Genomic DNA, 17,845 nt, shown 5'->3' on the forward strand with positions numbered 1-17,845 from the left:
CCAAAGCCGCCTGTGGTGGCCAAACCACTTACAGCCATCAGCCCATGGTCACTAAGCAATCTATAGAGACCAGGCCTCCAGTGGTACCTAAGCCATTTATGGTCACCACACGTCCTACAGTCACCAAGCCCTCGATAGAGTCCAAGCTTCCCAGGGAGCCTAAACCACTTATGGTCATCACGTGTTCTATGGTCACCAATCCCCCTACAGACTCCAGGCCTCCTGTGATGCCCAAGTGGGGCAGAACCACTCAGCTCCCACGGGCTGGAGAAGCACAGGTCAAGGCGGCTGCTCTGACGCAACTGCACTTGCGCTTCTCCAGCTCTGCCCCCCAGGCACCACCACAGCCAAAACCCCTGCTCCAGTGGGTTCAGGCCACTATGAGCAAGCCTGGGGCTACTGTCCTGACCAGGGCACCCACTCAACCAGATGCAGTCCCACCAACAGCTCTGACTGCGTGTCCTGGGCAGCAGAGCTGTGTTGCTGGCAGCAGACATGAAGCAGCGCCCAGGAGCAGGCAGAAAAGCTGCAACAATAAGGCCATGAAGAAGGGAACAGCATCCTGCCCCCACCCTAAGTGGGACAACATGACGGTAACCACTTCCCCCTACCTGAACCAGAATCCACCATCGCACAGGGACACACATCCCACCAGCCAAGGGGGTGAATGGAATCAGTTTGCAGAGGTGAAAGCCATCCAGCTCGCCTGGCACATTGCTGAACACGGAAAGCGGGCAGTACTTTATACTGACTCAGGGATGGTGTTCAAATGCCCTTCGGGGGTGGTGGCAGCAATAGAAGACAAGGAAATCAGCAAGATGAATCTGTCTGCCAACACCAGGGCCCACATCTTGGGGGAAGAATTCCTTAAGAACCTGAGGGTCAGGAACAGGAGGAGGCCGATCCCTCATGTCCTCGAGAGAGGACGCCTTCAGCACCGTCGCGGGGGGAAGCTCAGCGTCCAGGAGCCTCAGTTCAGAGCGGCGGGAGCCCCCTGAGGAAGCCTCAAGCCCTCGATAGGATTTGCCTACGAGCCTGCAGCTCAGCTCACGCGAGCAGAAACTCACAGTGGCAGCGCCAGCACGGGCGGCACCAGCCCTGAGGGGTTAAAAACCCGCCTCAGGGAGCGCGGCAAACAGGGCGTGGCGAGCCAGTTTGCGCGGGCAGGCGAGGGGGATGGTGAGCGCTCGCCGTACGAGCTGGGCGCGGTCTGGGAGCTGTGCTCTGGGTGTCCCGGCGGTGGTCAGCGTAGGCACCCAGACAGAGCAGATGAGAGGGGAGAGTGCAGAGCAGAGCTCGGAGTGCAGAGAGTGCCTGCACCGGTCTGGTGAGGGGAGGGTGCACTACGGGCGGGGCTGCACCCGGTGCTCCCTGAGCTGCGGGGAGCTGCCAAGAGGCTGAAAGATGTCAGGGAAGCTGGGAGGAAGCAGGACTGCTTGCTCCAGGCCCAAACTGTGCAGGGGCCGCAAGCGTCCACTGTGGCTCATGGAGGAAAAAAGGAGGCCGTTAACGCAGGAAGCTGGGAAACAGCAACAAAACACAAAAAGGAGAAGTAAAAGGAAGGGGCTTCCTCCCAAATCTGATGTCCCCGCCCAGACCCGCTTTGCTGTCCTGAAGGGGGCTAATGAGGAAACACACTTGCACCAGGAACAAGCTGGCTGGTGCACTAGTAAAGAATGTCTCTACTGGTGCTCCCAGGAAAAAGCGGCAGGGTCGTAGTAGGAGGAGACTGCTTTGAAAGGGACAGAGGCACACACAGCCTGACCCAGTCTCAAGGGAGGTGTGTTGCCTACCAAGGACACGGATCAGGGATGTTGCAGAGAGGCTGCCTGCTCTAGTAAGTCCCACTGACCATTAGCCACTTCTAGTGATCCATGTGGGTGCTAGTGATACAGATAGCAGCAGCCCAGAGAACGTTAAGAAGGACTACAGAGCCCTGGGAGAGGTGGTTAGGGGCTCTAGAGCTCAGAAAGTCTTTTCATCAATTCCCCAGGATAAAGGGGAGGACCTTAAAAAGGCTAAGCAGATTTGCCAGGTTAAGAAATGGTTAGAAGGGTGGTGCCATAGTCAGGGGGTTGGGTATCTAGATCATGAGATTTGATTTTGAGGGTGTGGAACTCTGTCTCGGCACAGTTGATCAGTCAACAAAGAGTTTGTGGGTCAGGGTTAAAGGGAGAACAGTAATGGGAGACATTACTGTGGGGATCGGTTACAGATTGCCCGATCAAGAGGACTCTCTGGATAAAGCGCTCTGTAGGGAAATAGGAACAGCCTCATGCTCTCAGGCCCTTGTCCTCATGGGGGACTTCAACCACCCTGATATCTGTTGGAGGGACAGTATGGCCCGGCACAAGCAATCCAGGAGGTTCCTCGATTGTGCGGAAGACAACCTCCTCCCGCAAGTAATAGAGGAGCCAACAAGGAGAGGTGCCATGCTTGACCTCGTGCTCACAAACAGGGAAGGGCCGGTTGGAAATGTGACGCTCTAGGACAGCCCTGATTGCAGCGATCATGAGATGGTCGAGTTCGAGATCCTCAGGACAGTGAGAAGAGCATGCAGCAAGCTCACTGCCCTGGACTTCTAGAGAGCAGACTTTGGCCTCTTCAGGAACCTGCTTAATAAGGTTCCATGGGATATAGCCCTAGAAGGAAGTGCAGCAGGAGGGCCAGGAGAGCTCCTTGGTTGGGTAAGGAGCTGCTGAGGAAACATCAAGGGAAAAAAGAGGCCTATCAAAGGTGGAAGCAAGGACAGGCAGCATGGGAAGAATACAGGGATGTTGTTTAGGAAGCTAAGGCCCAGTTAAACTTGGCTAGGGATGTGAAAGATAACAGGAATGGATTCAGTAGGTACACTCCAAACAAAAGAAAGACTACGGACAACATGGGCCTTCTCCAGAAGCCATGGGACTGGGGACACAGGGCCAGCAGCTCAGCCTGGCTTGTCCTTAACAGCTCCTGCCAGCACCAAGCAGCAGCCCTCTGTCAACAAGGAGCTGCTGAAGAGGGCCAGACAGCATGTGAAGGAGGCCATCAAGGTGGGACCCGATTACACGCACACACCCCACAACATGCCATGAACATGCGCCTGTTGCATTTATGGCTGAGCGCTTGTGTCCTTCCCCAGGAGAAAAAGATCTTCGCAGTGCAGGGCCCCTACCCTGTGATGCGCAAGCTGCTGCGGGCACGAGGCTGGGTGGAGGGGAAGTTCTCCACCACCATCAAGGTGGGCACTCGCTCAGTGCAGCAGGACACCAAAAAGCAGCTGGAGGAGAAGCAGGAGGATGGCAGTGGTGAGGAGCAGTGGGAGGCAGCGCTCCATCCAGAGCCAAGGTCGGCATCCTGTTGGACTCAGTGCTGGGTCAAGATCTTGGAGGAGGAGGAGGAGGAGGAGAAAGAGCAGGAGGAGGTCCCGTGGTATGCTGAGGACCCTGATGGCATCCAGGACATCATGGTTAGTGGAGAGGGGCAGGGCTGGACTCCGCAGGGCACAGCCTGGGCTGGGTGGTGAGGCTGGGATGAGGACTCCTCAGCTGACTCTGGTCCCCTCTGTCGCTCCCGTGATCCTCCATGGTGCGAGACCGCATGCCCACATTCATCTGGATGAGCCGGGGAAGTGCCATAAGCTACTGGCAGCTCCAGGACCACCAAATGGTACACCACTTCAACGGCACTGGAGCCTTCACCACCAAGGTGAGAGTCTGGAGACGCCGAGGATGCAGTGCTGGGGATGAACGGGGTGGCGGCGGTTCCAGCACTGACTGGCCCATCTACACAGGAGGGGCTGTGTGTGCATATATATATATATATATATATATATATATACACATGAGACAAAAGCAAAAATACATTGAAAAATGTGCGATCTGAGCATGATGTAAATGGTATGGAATAAGGAGTGGGTATTGTGCTGTGTTCATCTGTAACAAGCACAAGCTGGTGGACTTTGTCGTCCGCTTCATGGAGGAGATCCACAAGAAAATCAGCAAGATGAAGCTGTCTGTCAACACCAGGGCCTGCATTGTGGAGGAGGAATGCCTTGAGAACCTGAGGATCTAGAATGGGAAAAGGCAGATCCCTCATGTTGGGATTTTGGGAGCGGGGTGCGGGCCTCACCAGAGTGCCTTTTGTGCCCAGAGCCCCCAGTCTCATCTGTGGGAACAGCGGTGCCATTGTGCCCAAGACCCTCTCAGGGACAGGGCAGGAGGATGCCCCAGGTTGCTTGCACCCCCTGTGCTGGGGAAGGGCTGGGTTTGAGATGCCAAGAGCACGGTGAGGGGCCTGGCAACAGCCACTGGGGACGCAGCCCCATGGCCCCGGGGCACACAGGGGCTCACAGCTGCCTCTCTTCTCTTGGCTTGCAGTGCCCGGGGCCCATAGAGCTCCTGGTACCTAAGGCAGGGGCATGTAACGCGCCGGGCCGTTGGATGCCTCACCTGGCTGCTCCAGGCGACCTATGACACAGGAGGGCTGGTGTTTGTCCACCTTCAGGTCAGTGAAGCCAGTGCAGAGGCCAGGGCTGGTGCAGGGGCTGGGGAGTTCCATGTGCTGGGCCCCACCTCGGTCCCCACAGGGAGAGGGGAAGCGCTTGGGCCTGGGCTGGACTCCGCAGGGCACAGCCTGGGCTGGGTGGTGAGGCTGGGATGAGGACTCCTCAGCTGACTCTGGTCCCCTCTGTCGCTCCCATGATCCTCCATGGTGCGAGACCGCATGCCCACATTCATCTGGATGAGCCGGGGAAGTGCCATAAGCTACTGGCAGCTCCAGGACCACCAAATGGTACACCACTTCAACAGCACTGGAGCCTTCACCACCAAGGTGAGAGTCTGGAGACGCCGAGGATGCAGTGCTGGGGATGAACAGGGGTGGCGGCAGGTCCAGCACTGACTGCCACCCTTGTCCATCAATACAGGAGGAGCTGTGTGTCAACCTCCAAAACCTGCCCTCGTTCTACCAAGCAGATCCCACCACCTTCTTCCCAAGGTGCTACCAGCTCGGGGATGAAGATGAACATCAAGCCTTCATCGGTGAGCTGGGGCTGCTGCCCTTCTGCCCCCCTGCCATATCCCATGTATCCTGTGTCCTGGGCAGGCCAGGGTGAGGACTACACAAATCCTTTGCAGAGGATTTCCGCCTGACAGCAGCTCACAGCCTGCTCAAACTGGCTGTGGAGAAGATTGGGATCGTGCCAGGAGTGATGGAGTCACCTGGCAAGGGGGCAGGGGAGTGTGTGGAGATGGGCCTGGTAGGGATGGTGAGGAGCTCAGGGTCGTGGCTGTGTGCTGAGCCTCTGCTTGGGGCTGTGCCTTGGGACCCTGATGCACCCAAAGCCAAGCATCCCAAGGGTAGCCAGCAGCCATGCCCCTCAGTCCATGCCACTTCCAGCAGGTCCAGCATCCCCATCACCCCCTGAGCTGCTGGAGAAAGCGCTGCAGGTCTGCAGAATTGCAGCTGGACAGGCAGGAGTACACAGAAGTTGACAGGGACTCCCCACTGCTCCATGTCACCGTCCAGGACTGCTTCTGCACGAGTACTACCGTGTGGTGAAGTGCGTGCGCGGCGAGATGAGGTGGGGGGGCCACGCAGCATGGCAGTGCTGGTGCTGAGGCCCCTGTGTCACCACCCTGCAGCGAGCAATCGAGGCTGGAGCCAAGCATTCCTCAGCTGAAATACTGCAGGGCACTGCTACAGAAGCTGCAGGAGCGGCTGCCCCAGCTCCACATGGAGGGCGTTCACAAACTGTGGATAATCAAGCCTGGAGCTATGTCCCGTGGTAGAGGTGAAGGCAAGGGGAAAATGGGGTTTGGGCACAGGCTTCCTGGTGAGGAGGGGTCTCACCGGCACCATGTGTCCCCGCTCACAGGCATCACCTGCTCAGCATGGCTGCTCCCAGCCCTTCTCCCTGAGCCACCTACACGCGTGAGTGCCCCCCACCCTGGCACAGCACACCCCACACCCCAGCACCCTGTTGACCCATCTCTGCTCTCCCCACACCAGCTCCCGGCACCTCTGCAATGTGTCCATCCAGAAGCAGTGGAGGCAGGCTGCAGGCTCCAAACTACCCTGTGGCTTGATATGGTCCAGCCACCAGTTGCAGCAAGTGGGGCACACAGAGGCCTGGGAGAACGTGATTGTGCCAGGCATGAAGGAGGCGGTGGTGGCTACCCTGCACAGCTGCCGGGAACTGGTGAGGTACCGCAAGGGCAGCTTTGACCTCTACAGGGCCGATTTCATGTTCAGGGAGGACTGCCAGCCGTGGCTGCTAGAGATCAACGCCAGTCCCACCATGGCGTCCTGCTCAGCAGTGACCCGACAGCTCTGCACTGCCGTCCAGCGTGACATACTGCGTGTGGTCCTGGATCACAGGGGGATCCCCGGCTGCTCCACCGGAGCCTTTGAACTCATCCACAAAGAGGTGGGTTTGGAGGGGCTGTGGGATAGGCTGCTCTCTGCTCCCAAGGAACAAGCAATAGAACAAGAGGAAACAGCCTCAAGCTACAGCAGTGGAGGTTTAGGCGGGGGATTAGGAACCATTACTTCCCCCAAAAGAGTGGTCAAGCATTGGAACAAGCTGCCCAGGGAAGAAGGAGGTCACTGTCCATGGAGGGGTTCAAAACCTGTGTAGAAAAGGCCCTTAATGACATGAGTTAGTGGTGACTTAGGCAGTGGTGGGGAACAGTTGGACTTGATGATCTTAAGCTCTTTTCCAACCCAGTTGTTTCAATATCTCCCTGCAGCCCATCGTGCCAGTGCCTCCCTGCCTGGGACTGAAGCTGCTGGTGGAAGGCTACTCACTAATGAAGCCCCAGCTGCAAAAACAGCAACCCAGGACAAACTCCCCACCACCCTGCCTTTTGTCTGCCCGGTGGTGCCCAAGCCACTGGTGGTGACCACCAAATCATCTGTGGTACCCATGTCACCCATGGTATCCAAGCTTCCTGTGGTGGCCAAACCACTTACAGACAAGCAACCCATGGTCACTAAGCAATCGATAGTGCCCAAGCCTCCTGCCGTGCCCAGGCCTCCAGTGGTCTCCAAATCACTTATGGATACCAAGTTACCTGCGGTTCCCAGGCCTCAAGTGGTCTCCAACCCATGTACTGACATCAAGCCTCCCTTGGTGCTCAAGACTGCTGTGGTGTCCCGACCTCCCGTGGTGGCCAAACCACTTATGAACACCAAGACTACTGTGGTGTCAAGGCCTCCAGTGGAACCTAAACTCTTTATGGTCACCAAGCATCCTAGAACCATTATGCCCGCTAGAGAGCCCAGGCTTCCTGCTGTGCCCAGGCCTCCAGTGGTCTCCAAACCACTTACGGACGCCAAGCCTCCCATGGTGCTGAAGACTCCTGAGGTGCCCAGGCCTCCAGTGGTGGCCAAACCTCATGGACACCAAGCCTACTGTGGTGCCCAGCCCTCCGGTGGTGCCTAAGCCACTTACGGTCACCAAGCCTCCTATGGTCACCATGCCCCCTATAGAGCCCAGGTCTCCTACAGTGTCAAGGCCTCCTGTGATGTCCAAGTGGGGCAGAATCACTCAGCTCCCACCCCCTGGAGAAGCACAGGTCAAGGTGGTTCCTCTGACGCAATTGCACTTCTGCCTCTCCTCCGCCTCTGCCCCCCAGGCACCACCACAGCCAAACCCCCTGCTCCAGTGGCGGCAGGCCACTCTGAGCAAGCCTGGGGCTACTGTCCTGACAGGGAACCCGCACAAGCAGCCGCAGTCCCACCAACAACCCTGCCTGCATGTCCTGGGCAGCAGAGCCGTGCTGCAGCCAAGGGACACGAAGCAGCACCTGGGAGCAGGCAGAAACGCTGCAACAAAAAGGCCATGAAGAAAGGAAAAGCGTCTTGCCCACCTGAAGTGTGACAACACGACGGCAACCACTTCCCCCTACCTCAGCCAGAGCCCGGCATCGCACAGGGACACACATCCCACCAGCCAAGGGGGTGAATGGAATCAGTTTGCCGAGGTGAAAGCCATCCAGCTGGCCTGGAACATTACTGAGCAAGGAAAGTGGACAGTTGCAACAATAGAAACAGAGCAACTGGAAACACAGACGTAAACTCATCTGGCTGCTGCACTGTGACAAGATACCGCTGCCCAGGCGCAGAGCCTGGTGGTGAAGGTACACCATGTAGATGCTCATGTACGCAAGAGTCTAGCCACCGAGGAGCACCAGAACAACCAAAACGTGGATAAAGCTGCTAAGATTGAAGTGGCTCAAATGGACTTACATTGGCAACATAATGGTGAATTATTTTTAGCCACGGACCCATGACACCTCAGCCCATCAAGCGGAGCCTGTGATATCAAGGGACTGACTTAACAATGAACACTACTGCCCAGGTCATTCATGACTGTGAAACATGGGCTGCAATTAAGCAAGCCAAGTGGTTAAAGCCTCTTTGGTATGGAGGACAATAGATGAAGTTCAAATACAGGAAGGCCTGGCAGACTGACTGTATCACACTCCCAGCAACCCGCCAAGACTTAGGCCATGTGCTTACCATGGTGGAAGCAACCACCGGTTGGCTGGAAACATACGCTGTGCCCCACGCCACTGCCCGGAACACTACCCTGGGCCTTGAGAAACAGATTTTGTGGCGACACGGCACCCCAGAATGAACCGAGTCAGGCAATGGGACTCATTTCCAGAACAACCTTATAGACACTTGTGCCAAAGAGCATGGCATTGAGTGGGTATATCACATCCCCTGCCATGCATCAGCCTCTGGTTAAATCAAATGGTACAGTGTGCTCTTAAAAACTACACTGAGAGCAATGGGTGGTGGGACTTTCAAACATGAGGATACGCATTTATCAAAAGCCACCGGGTTGGTCAACACGAGGGGATCTGCCAACAGGGCTGGCCCAGCCCAGTCAGAACTTTTATGTACTGTAGAGGGGAATAAAGTTCCTGTGGTGCACATAAAGAATTTGCTGGGAAAGACAGTCTGGGTTATTCCTGCTTCAGGTAAAGGCAAACCTACTCGTGGGATTGCTTTTGCTCAGGGACCCAGATATACTTGGTGGGTAATGCGGGAAGATGGAGAAGTCCACTGTGTATCACAAGAGGATTTATTTTAACGTGGGGGGAAAACAGCCAATGAACTCTATTACATGCTGTCGCCTGCTATATAACACTTTTATAGCCCATCAGCTAGATGCCCATCTCCACCAATCTGGACTTTAAAAAGAAGATAGGTGCTGTCATGATCATCAGCAGAATACAAAGTCATGGAAAAGCCAGCAGCAGAACTGTCCTCAGGTCACCACTGACTGACCCTGACTTCCCTCCAATCATCACCCCAACAAAGAATGACAAAACTGGAAGAGCTCAGCACTGACCAGATGAGCTCAGCGGTGTCGTCAGCAGGCAACAACCCAACAGTAAACACCATCTCTCCTGCAAGGAAAGACTGTTAGAAGAGATAGATTCAAATACCCTTGCCTTAAATTATGCATCAGCCATGAGAGGGGCAGCCTTCTCCAATCGGCATGGAAGGAGACAGGGACCAGCAAGCCCATGACTTTAAATCTGAGCTCCATCAAACCTCTCTCAGTCCTTACCTAGCTTGAAGGAAGTTGGTGATGCTTTCTTCAAGCAAGAAAACATGAACTCTGTTCTGGGTGGGAAAAGCACATCCTGGTGCATTTTAACAATACTGAAGGCAGGACTGACTTGCTGGGGACCACAGTTGCTGAGACCTGCTGCTGTCTGGCAAGGAGAGGAATCATAAAGCTCTTCAGTAGGAGCTTTAATGTCTTCTGTAGATTTTATTAGGTGACAGAGTTCGAGAGGGCAGGGCAGATGCTCAAGGAGGCATGAAGGGATTTGGAGCAGGGCAGTGGAGAGGAGCTGCAGGGAGCAGGGGCATAGGGGATAGCTGTAGGTCACAAGAGGAACACAGACACACTCAGAGCACCAAATGCCGCTGCCTGACCACAGCATTGAGCAATAGATCCTGCAGCTCTCCATACCAGCACAATGCCACACTAACAGCAGCTCTCCAACAGCCCTGGAGGGAAGAATCAGGGTTCCCTGCAAGAACTGTGCTCCAGCTACCAGGTGAGCCACATTGCACCACTCTCCAGGCATTAAAAGCTATTTACCACTGACCTACAGGTTCAGCAAATTCCCAACCAATAGATCAGAGTCCAACCACAAAAAGAAGGATTCAGGGTCAGGGTTTACACCCTGCCCATGCTGTAAATTCAACACAACCCTTGACAAGTCCCAGACTAGAAGGTAGGGAAGCTAAGCAGCTTAAACAGAAAATAGGTGCCAACATGATCATCAGCAGAGAATATAGTACTGGAAAAGACAGCAGCAGAACTATCCTCAGTTCACCATCGACTGACCCTGACTGCCCTCCGATCATCACCCCAACAAAGAATGAACTTGGATAAAACCAGATGAGCTCAGCAGTGACCAGAGGAGTTCAGCGGTGTCATCAGCAGGCAACAACCCAACACTAAACACCATCTCTCCTGTCCTGAGAGACTGTTACAAGAGAGAGAGCCTGACATCATGGCCTGAATGAATTCAGAAAATTTTACAGGGATGGTCCATAAACTAAGAAATGATATCTCTTTGTGTGTGCGTGTGTGCATGCATATATGAGAAACCAAAGAAACAATAAATTGAAGAACATGGGATCTGAGCATGATGTAAATGGTATGGAATAAGGAGTGGGCATTGTGCTGTGTTCATCTGTAACAAGCACAAGCTGGTGGATTTTGTCGTCCGCTTCATGGAGGAGATCCACAAGAAAATCAGCAAGATGAAGCTGTCAACACCAGGGCCTGCATTCTGGGGGAGGAATTCCTTGAGAACCTGAGGCTCTGGAATGGGAGAAGGCAGATCCCTCATGTTGGGATTTTGGGAGCGGGGTGCGGGCCTCACCAAAGTGCCTTTTGTGCCCAGAGCCCCCAGTCCCATCTGTGGGAACAGCGGTGCCATTGTGCCCAAGACCCTCTCAGAGACAGGGCAGGAGGATGCCCCAGGTTGCTTGCACCCCCTGTGCTGGGGAAGGGCTGGGTTTGAGATGCCAAGAGCACGGTGAGGGGCCTGGCAACAGCCACTGGGGACGCAGCCCCATGGCACACAGGGGCTCACAGCTGCCTCTCTTCTCTTGGCTTACAGTGCCCGGGGCCCATCGAACGCCCGGGTTCCATGGGCGGGGCACACATGGTGACGTTGGACGCCCCGCCCGACTACTCGCGGCCCGCTGTAGCAACCACAAACAGAGAGGGCGGTCCCGACGGTGGGGGCAGGACGTGTGGTGGGAGGAGCGGGAGGGGTGGCCTAAAAAAAGGGGATAAATGGGGGTGAACGGGGCTGGGGGGAGCCCCGGGATGTGGGGCACGAAAGGGTTTGAGGCTTGTATGGGGGGGGGGGATCTCGATGTAAAAGGGTTAATTTCTCTGGGGCCTGCGAGTTTGAGGGGGGAGACACGTGAAATGGGAGGGCTAGTGTTAGCCCCTTCGGGACAGTGGGGCCAGTGCGATGGCCAGGGCTGGTGCAGGAGCTGGGGAGTTCCATGTGCTGGGCCCCACCTCGGTCCCCACAGGGAGGGGGAAACGCTTGGTCCTGGGGGATGAAAAGTCACACCAGCTCCCCTCGCCCTCAGGCTTCGGCTGGAAGGAGTCAATCTCTCTTTGGCACACAGACTCCCCCAGCCTGGCTGGGGGGGGGGGCGACTGCCAGACTAGGAGACGTGTTACTGACGATTTCCACGACAGTTGAAGTGAGGCCTCCGGGCCCTGTGAAGCACCTCTCGGGGTGCACAGTAGCCGGAATTCCGGCACGAATTTCTCTGACTTCGTGTCAGCTGCACAGAGTAGCCCCGGCTCAAGCATGCAGCAGCAGAGAGGTGGGTGCCTTCACCCCTTGTCCTGCTGTCCCTGCCATGGGACTGGGGACACGGGGCCAGCAGCTCAGCCTGGCTTGTCCTTAACAGCTCCTGCCAGCACCAAGCAGCAGCCCGCTGTCAACAAGGAGCTGCTGAAGAGGGCCAGACAGCATGTGAAGGAGGCCATCAAGGTGGGACCCGATTACACGCACACACCCCACAACATGCCATGCACATGCGCCTGTTGCATTTATGGCTGAGCGCTTGTGTCCTTCCCCAGGAGAAAAAGATCTTCTCAGTGCAGGGCCCCTACCCTGTGATGCGCAAACTGCTGCGGGCACGAGGCTGGGTGGAGAAGCTCACCACCACCATCAAGGAGGACACCTGTCCAGTGCAGCAGGAACCAAAAAAGCTGCTGGAGGAGAAGCAGGAGGATGGCAGTGGGGAGGAGAAGAGGGAGGCAGTGCTCCATGCAGAGCCAGGGTCGGTATCCTGTTGGGCTCCGTGCTCGGGCGAAAACCTGGAGCTTCCTGAGGAGGAAGAGGAACAGCAGGAGGAGGTCCCGTGGTATGCTGAGGACCCTGATGGCATCCATGACATCATGGTTAGTGCAGAGGGGCAGCGCTGGACTCCGCAGGGCACAGCCTGGGCAGGGCAGCGAGGGTGGGACAGAGGGACAACTCACTTCAGACCCCTCTGTCCATCCCGTAGTCCTCCATGGTGAAAGACCACCTGCCAACATTCATCTGGACAAACCGCCGCAGTGCCGTACACTACCGGGAGCTCCAGGACCACCAAATGGTAAACCACTTCACTGGCACTGGAGCCTTCACCACCAAGGTGAGAGCCTGGAGATGTCCAGGATAAAGTGTGGGGAATGAACAGGGGTGGCGACGGGTCCAGCACTGACTGCCACCCTTGTCGATCCGCACAGAAGGGGCTGTGTGTCAACCTCCAAAACCTGCCCTCATTCTACCAAGCGGATCCCACCACCTTCTTCCCAAGGTGCTACCAGCTCGGGGATGAGGATGAACGTCAAGCCTTCATCGGTGAGCTGGGGCTGCTGCCCTTCTGCCCCCCCCCCCCCCCCCCCCCCGATCTCCTACATCCCCGAGTGCCCTGGGCAGGAGAGGGTGAGGAAAACACAAATCCTTTGCAGAGGATTTCCGCCTGACAGCAGCTCACAGCCTGCTCAAACTGGCTGTGGAGAAGCCTGGCATCATGCAAGGGGTGATGGAGTCACCTGGCAAGGGGGCAGGTGAGTGTGTGGAGATGGGCCTGGTGGGGATGGTGAGGAGCTCAGGGCCCTGGCTGTGGGCTGAGCCTCTGCTTGGGGCTGTGCCTTGGGACCCTGATGCACCCAAAGCCAAGCATCCCAAGGGTAGCCAGCAGCCATTCCCCTCAGTCCATGCCACTTCCAGCAGGTCCAGTATCCCCATCACCCCCTGAGCTGCTGGAGAAAGCACTGCAGGTCTGCAGGATGCAGCTGGACAGGCTGGAGCACACAGACATTGACAGGGACTCCCCACTGCTCCATATCACCAACGCCAACTGGGACTGCTTCCTGCACGAGTACTACCGTGTGGTGAAGTGTGTCTGGGGGGAGACGGGGGGAGGCACACAGCATGGCAGTGCTGGTGCTGAGCCCCCTGTGTCACCACCCTGCAGCAAGCAATCGAGGCTGGAGGCAAGCATTCCTCAGATAAAACACTGCAGGGCACTGCTACAGAAGCTGCAGGAGCGGCTGCCCCAGCTCCACATGGAGGGCGTTCACAATCTCTGGATAATCAAGCCTGGAGCTATGTCCCGTGGTAGAGGTGAAGGCAAGGGGAAAATGGGGTTTGGGCACAGGCTTCCTGGTGAGGAGGGGTCTCACCGGCACCATGTGACCCCGCTCACAGGCATCACCTGCTCGGCACGGCTGGAGGAGATCCTGGAGCTGCCTGGGAAACCCGCAGCGCCCTCAGCGCAGCCAGGACAATGGATAGTACAGAAATACGTGGAGCGGCCGCTGCTCATCTTCGGCACCAAGATTGACCTGCGGCAATGGATCCTGGTGACTGACTGGAACCCGCTGACCATATGGTTCTACCGGGACAGCTACGTGCGCTTCTGCTCCCAGCCCTTCTCCCTGAGCCACCTACACGCGTGAGTGCCCCCCACCCTGGCACAGCACACCCCACATCCCAGCACCCTGTTGACCCATCTCTGCTCTCCCCACACCAGCTCCCGGCACCTCTGCAATGTGTCCATCCAGAAGCAGTGGAGGCAGGCTGCAGGCCGTAACCCCAATCTGCCCTGTGACTTGATATGGTCCAGCCACCAGTTGCAGCTTCACCTGCAGCAAGTGGGGCACACGGAGGCCTGGGAGAACGTGATCGTGCCAGGCATGAAGGAGGCAGTGGTGGCTACCCTGCACAGCTGCCGGGAACTGGTGAGGGACCGGAAGGACAGCTTTGAGCTCTATGGGGCCGATTTCATCTTCGGGGAGGATTGCCAGCCGTGGCTGCTAGAGATCAACGCCAGTCCCACCATGGCGCCCTGCTCAGCAGTGACCCGACAGCTCTGCGCTGCCGTCCAGCGTGACATACTGCGTGTGGTCCTGGACCACAGGGAGAACCACAGCTGCTCCACTGGAGCCTTTGAACTCATCCACAAAGAGGTGGGTTTGGAGGGGCTGTGGGATAGGCTGCTCTCTGCTCCCAAGGAACAAGCAATAGAACAAGAGGAAACAGCCTCAAGCTACAGCAGTGGAGGTTTAGGCGGGGGATTAGGAACCATTACTTCCCCCAAAAGAGTGGTCAAGCATTGGAACAAGCTGCCCAGGGAAGAAGGAGGTCACTGTCCATGGAGGGGTTCAAAACCTGTGTAGAAAAGGCCCTTAATGACATGAGTTAGTGGTGACTTAGGCAGTGGTGGGGAACAGTTGGACTTGATGATCTTAAGCTCTTTTCCAACCCAGTTGTTTCAATATCTCCCTGCAGCCCATCGTGCCAGTGCCTCCCTGCCTGGGACTGAAGCTGCTGGTGGAAGGCTACTCGCTAATGAAGTTCCAGTTGCAAAAACAACAACCCCAGGACAAACTCCCCACCACCCTGCCTCTTGTCTGCCCGGTGGTGCCCAAGTCACTGGTGGTGGCCAAACCACTTATGAACACCAAATCATCTGTGGTGCCCATGTCTCCCGTGGTACCCAGGCCTCCTGTGGTGGCCAAACTACTTATGGACAAGCAACCCATGGTCACTAATCGGTCTATAGTGCCCAAGCCTCCTGCAGTGCCCATGCCTCCAGTGGTCTCCAAACCACTTACGGACGCCAAGCCTCCCATGGTGCTGAAGACTCCTGAGGTGCCCAGGCCTCCAGTGGTGGCCAAACCTCTTATGGACACCAAGCCTACTGTGGTGCCCAGCCCTCCGGTGGTGCCTAAGCCACTTACGGTCACCAAGCCTCCTATGGTCACCATGCCCCCTATAGAGCCCAGGTCTCCTACAGTGTCAAGGCCTCCTGTGATGTCCAAGTGGGGCACAACCACTCAGCTCCCACCCCCTGGAGAAGCACAGGTCAAGGTGGTTCCTCTGACGCAATTGCACTTCTGCCTCTCCTCCGCCTCTGCCCCCCAGGCACCACCACAGCCAAACCCCCTGCTCCAGTGGCGTCAGGCCACTCTGAGCAAGCCTGGGGCTACTGTCCTGACAGGGAACCCGCACAAGCGGCCGCAGTCCCACCAACAACCCTGCCTGCATGTCCTGGGCAGCAGAGCCGTGCTGCAGCCGAGGGACACGAAGCAGCACCTGGGAGCAGGCAGAAACGCTGCAACAAAAAGGCCATGAAGAAAGGGAAAAGCGTCTTGCCCACCTGAAGTGTGACAACACGACGGCAACCACTTCCCCCTACATCAACCAGAGCCCGGCATCGCACAGGGACACACATCCCACCAGCCAAGGGGGTGAATGGAATCAGTTTGCCGAGGTGAAAGCCATCGAGCTGGCCTGGAACATTACTGAGCAAGGAAAGTGGACAGTTGCAACAATAGAAACAGAGCAACTGGAAACACAGACGTAAACTCATCTGGCTGCTGCACTGTGACAAGATACCACTGCCCGGGTGCAGATCGTGGTGGTGAACGTAACACCGTGTAGATTCTCATGTACGCAAGAGTCTAGCCACCGAGGAGCACCAGAACAACCAAAACGTGGATAAAGCTGCTAAGATTGAAGTGGCTGAAATGGACTTACATTGGCATGAATTATTTTTAGCCATGGACCCATGACACCTCAGCCCATCAAGCGGAGCCTGTGATATCAAGGGACTGACTTAACAATGAACACTACTGCCCAGGTCATTCATGACTGTGAAACATGGGCTGCAATTAAGCAAGCCAAGTGGTTAAAGCCTCTTTGGTATGGAGGACAATAGATGAAGTTCAAATACAGGAAGGCCTGGCAGACTGACTGTATCACACTCCCAGCAACCCGCCAAGACTTAGGCCATGTGCTTACCATGGTGGAAGCAACCACCGGTTGGCTGGAAACATACGCTGTGCCCCACGCCACTGCCCGGAACACTACTCTGGGCCTTGAGAAACAGATTTTGTGGCGACACGGCACCCCAGAATGAACCGAGTCAGGCAATGGGACTCATTTCCAGAACAACCTTATAGACACTTGTGCCAAAGAGCATGGCATTGAGTGGGTATATCACATCCCCTGCCATGCACCAGCCTCTGGTTAAATCAAATGGTACAGTGTGCTCTTAAAAACTACACTGAGAGCAATGGGTGGTGGGACTTTCAAACATGAGGATACGCATTTATCAAAAGCCACCGGGTTGGTCAACACGAGGGGATCTGCCAACAGGGCTGGCCCAGCCCAGTCAGAACTTTCATGTACTGTAGCGAGGGATAACGTTCCTGTGGTGCACATAAGGAATTTGCTGGGAAAGACAGTCTGGGTTATTCCTGCTTCAGGTAAAGGCAAACCTACTCGTGGGATTGCTTTTGCTCAGGGACCCAGATATACTTGGTGGGTAATGCGGGAAGATGGAGAAGTCCACTGTGTATCACAAGAGGATTTATTTTAACGTGGGGGGAAAACAGCCAATGAACTCTATTACATGCTGTCGCCTGCTATATAACACTTTTATAGCCCATCAGCTAGATGCCCATCTCCACCAATCTGGACTTTAAAAAGGAGATAGGTGCTGTCATGATCATCTGCAGAATACAAAGTCATTTAAAAGCCAGCAGCAGCAGATCTGTCCTCAGGTCACCACTGACTGACCCTGACTTCCCTCCAATCATCACCCCAACAAAGAATGACAAAAATGGAAGAGCTCAGCACTGACCAGATGAGTTCAGCGGTGTCGTCAGCAGGCAACAACCCAACACTAAACACCATCTCTCCTGTCCTGAGAGACTGTTACAAGAGAGAGAGCCTGACATCATGGCCTGAATGAATTCAGAAAATTTTATAGGGATTGGTCCATGGGCAATGGAATGCTCTCTCTTTTTTGTGTGTGGGGTGCGTATAGATATTTGTGTGTATATGTATATATACGTGTGTCTCTCTCTGTATATATATGAGACAAAAAGCAACAGTATATTAAAAAATGTGGGATCTGAGCATGACGTGAATGGCATGGAATAAAGGGCAGATGCTGTCCTGTGTTCAGTAGTAGCAGTGATTTTTCACCTTCTTAGTAGTTGGTGCAGTGCTTTGTTTTCAGCTTTAGTTTAGGAACAGTGCTTATAGCACACCAATGTTTTTAGTTGTTGCTAAGTAATGTTTACTCCTATCAAGGACTTCCTCAGTCTCATGCTCTGCCAGGGAGGAGGGGAAGCCAGGAAGAAGCAGAGATAGGACCCCTGACCCAAACTACCGAATGGGGTATTCCACACCACAGCACGTCATGCCCAGTATAGAAACGGGGGGAGTTACCCGGAAGGCCTAGATCACTTCTCGGTCAGGCTGGGTATCAGTCCGTGAGTGCT

General features: G+C 55.6%; 2 protein-coding genes across 2 annotated transcripts; both read left to right on the forward strand.

Moving 5' to 3' along the window:
- Window positions 1-587: 587 nt before the first annotated feature.
- LOC133271264 (tubulin tyrosine ligase 3-like) lies at window positions 588-6,887 on the forward strand. The gene is made up of 12 exons (XM_061457210.1): window positions 588-881; window positions 1,035-1,248; window positions 2,953-3,035; window positions 3,125-3,223; window positions 3,272-3,451; window positions 4,687-4,815; window positions 4,910-5,024; window positions 5,121-5,199; window positions 5,354-5,432; window positions 5,861-5,916; window positions 5,995-6,412; window positions 6,735-6,887. The coding sequence occupies exons 1-12, from the start codon at window positions 588-590 to the stop codon at window positions 6,885-6,887; spliced, it is 1,899 nt and encodes a 632-aa protein (XP_061313194.1).
- Window positions 6,888-11,842: 4,955 nt separating this feature from the next.
- On the forward strand, window positions 11,843-15,686 carry LOC133271265 (tubulin monoglycylase TTLL3-like). Its single transcript, XM_061457211.1, has 10 exons — window positions 11,843-12,047; window positions 12,137-12,247; window positions 12,568-12,696; window positions 12,791-12,905; window positions 13,016-13,114; window positions 13,278-13,479; window positions 13,537-13,673; window positions 13,758-14,004; window positions 14,083-14,518; window positions 14,841-15,686. The coding sequence occupies exons 1-10, from the start codon at window positions 11,862-11,864 to the stop codon at window positions 15,684-15,686; spliced, it is 2,508 nt and encodes an 835-aa protein (XP_061313195.1). The 5' UTR covers window positions 11,843-11,861.
- The last annotated feature ends 2,159 nt before the right edge of the window (window positions 15,687-17,845 follow it).

This window comes from Pezoporus flaviventris, unplaced genomic scaffold (genome assembly GCF_033815535.1).
Source record: "Pezoporus flaviventris isolate CSIRO_AGI_PZ_B2104156 unplaced genomic scaffold, CSIRO_AGI_Pfla_v1 ptg000023l, whole genome shotgun sequence".
Lineage (NCBI taxonomy): Eukaryota > Metazoa > Chordata > Aves > Psittaciformes > Psittacidae > Pezoporus > Pezoporus flaviventris.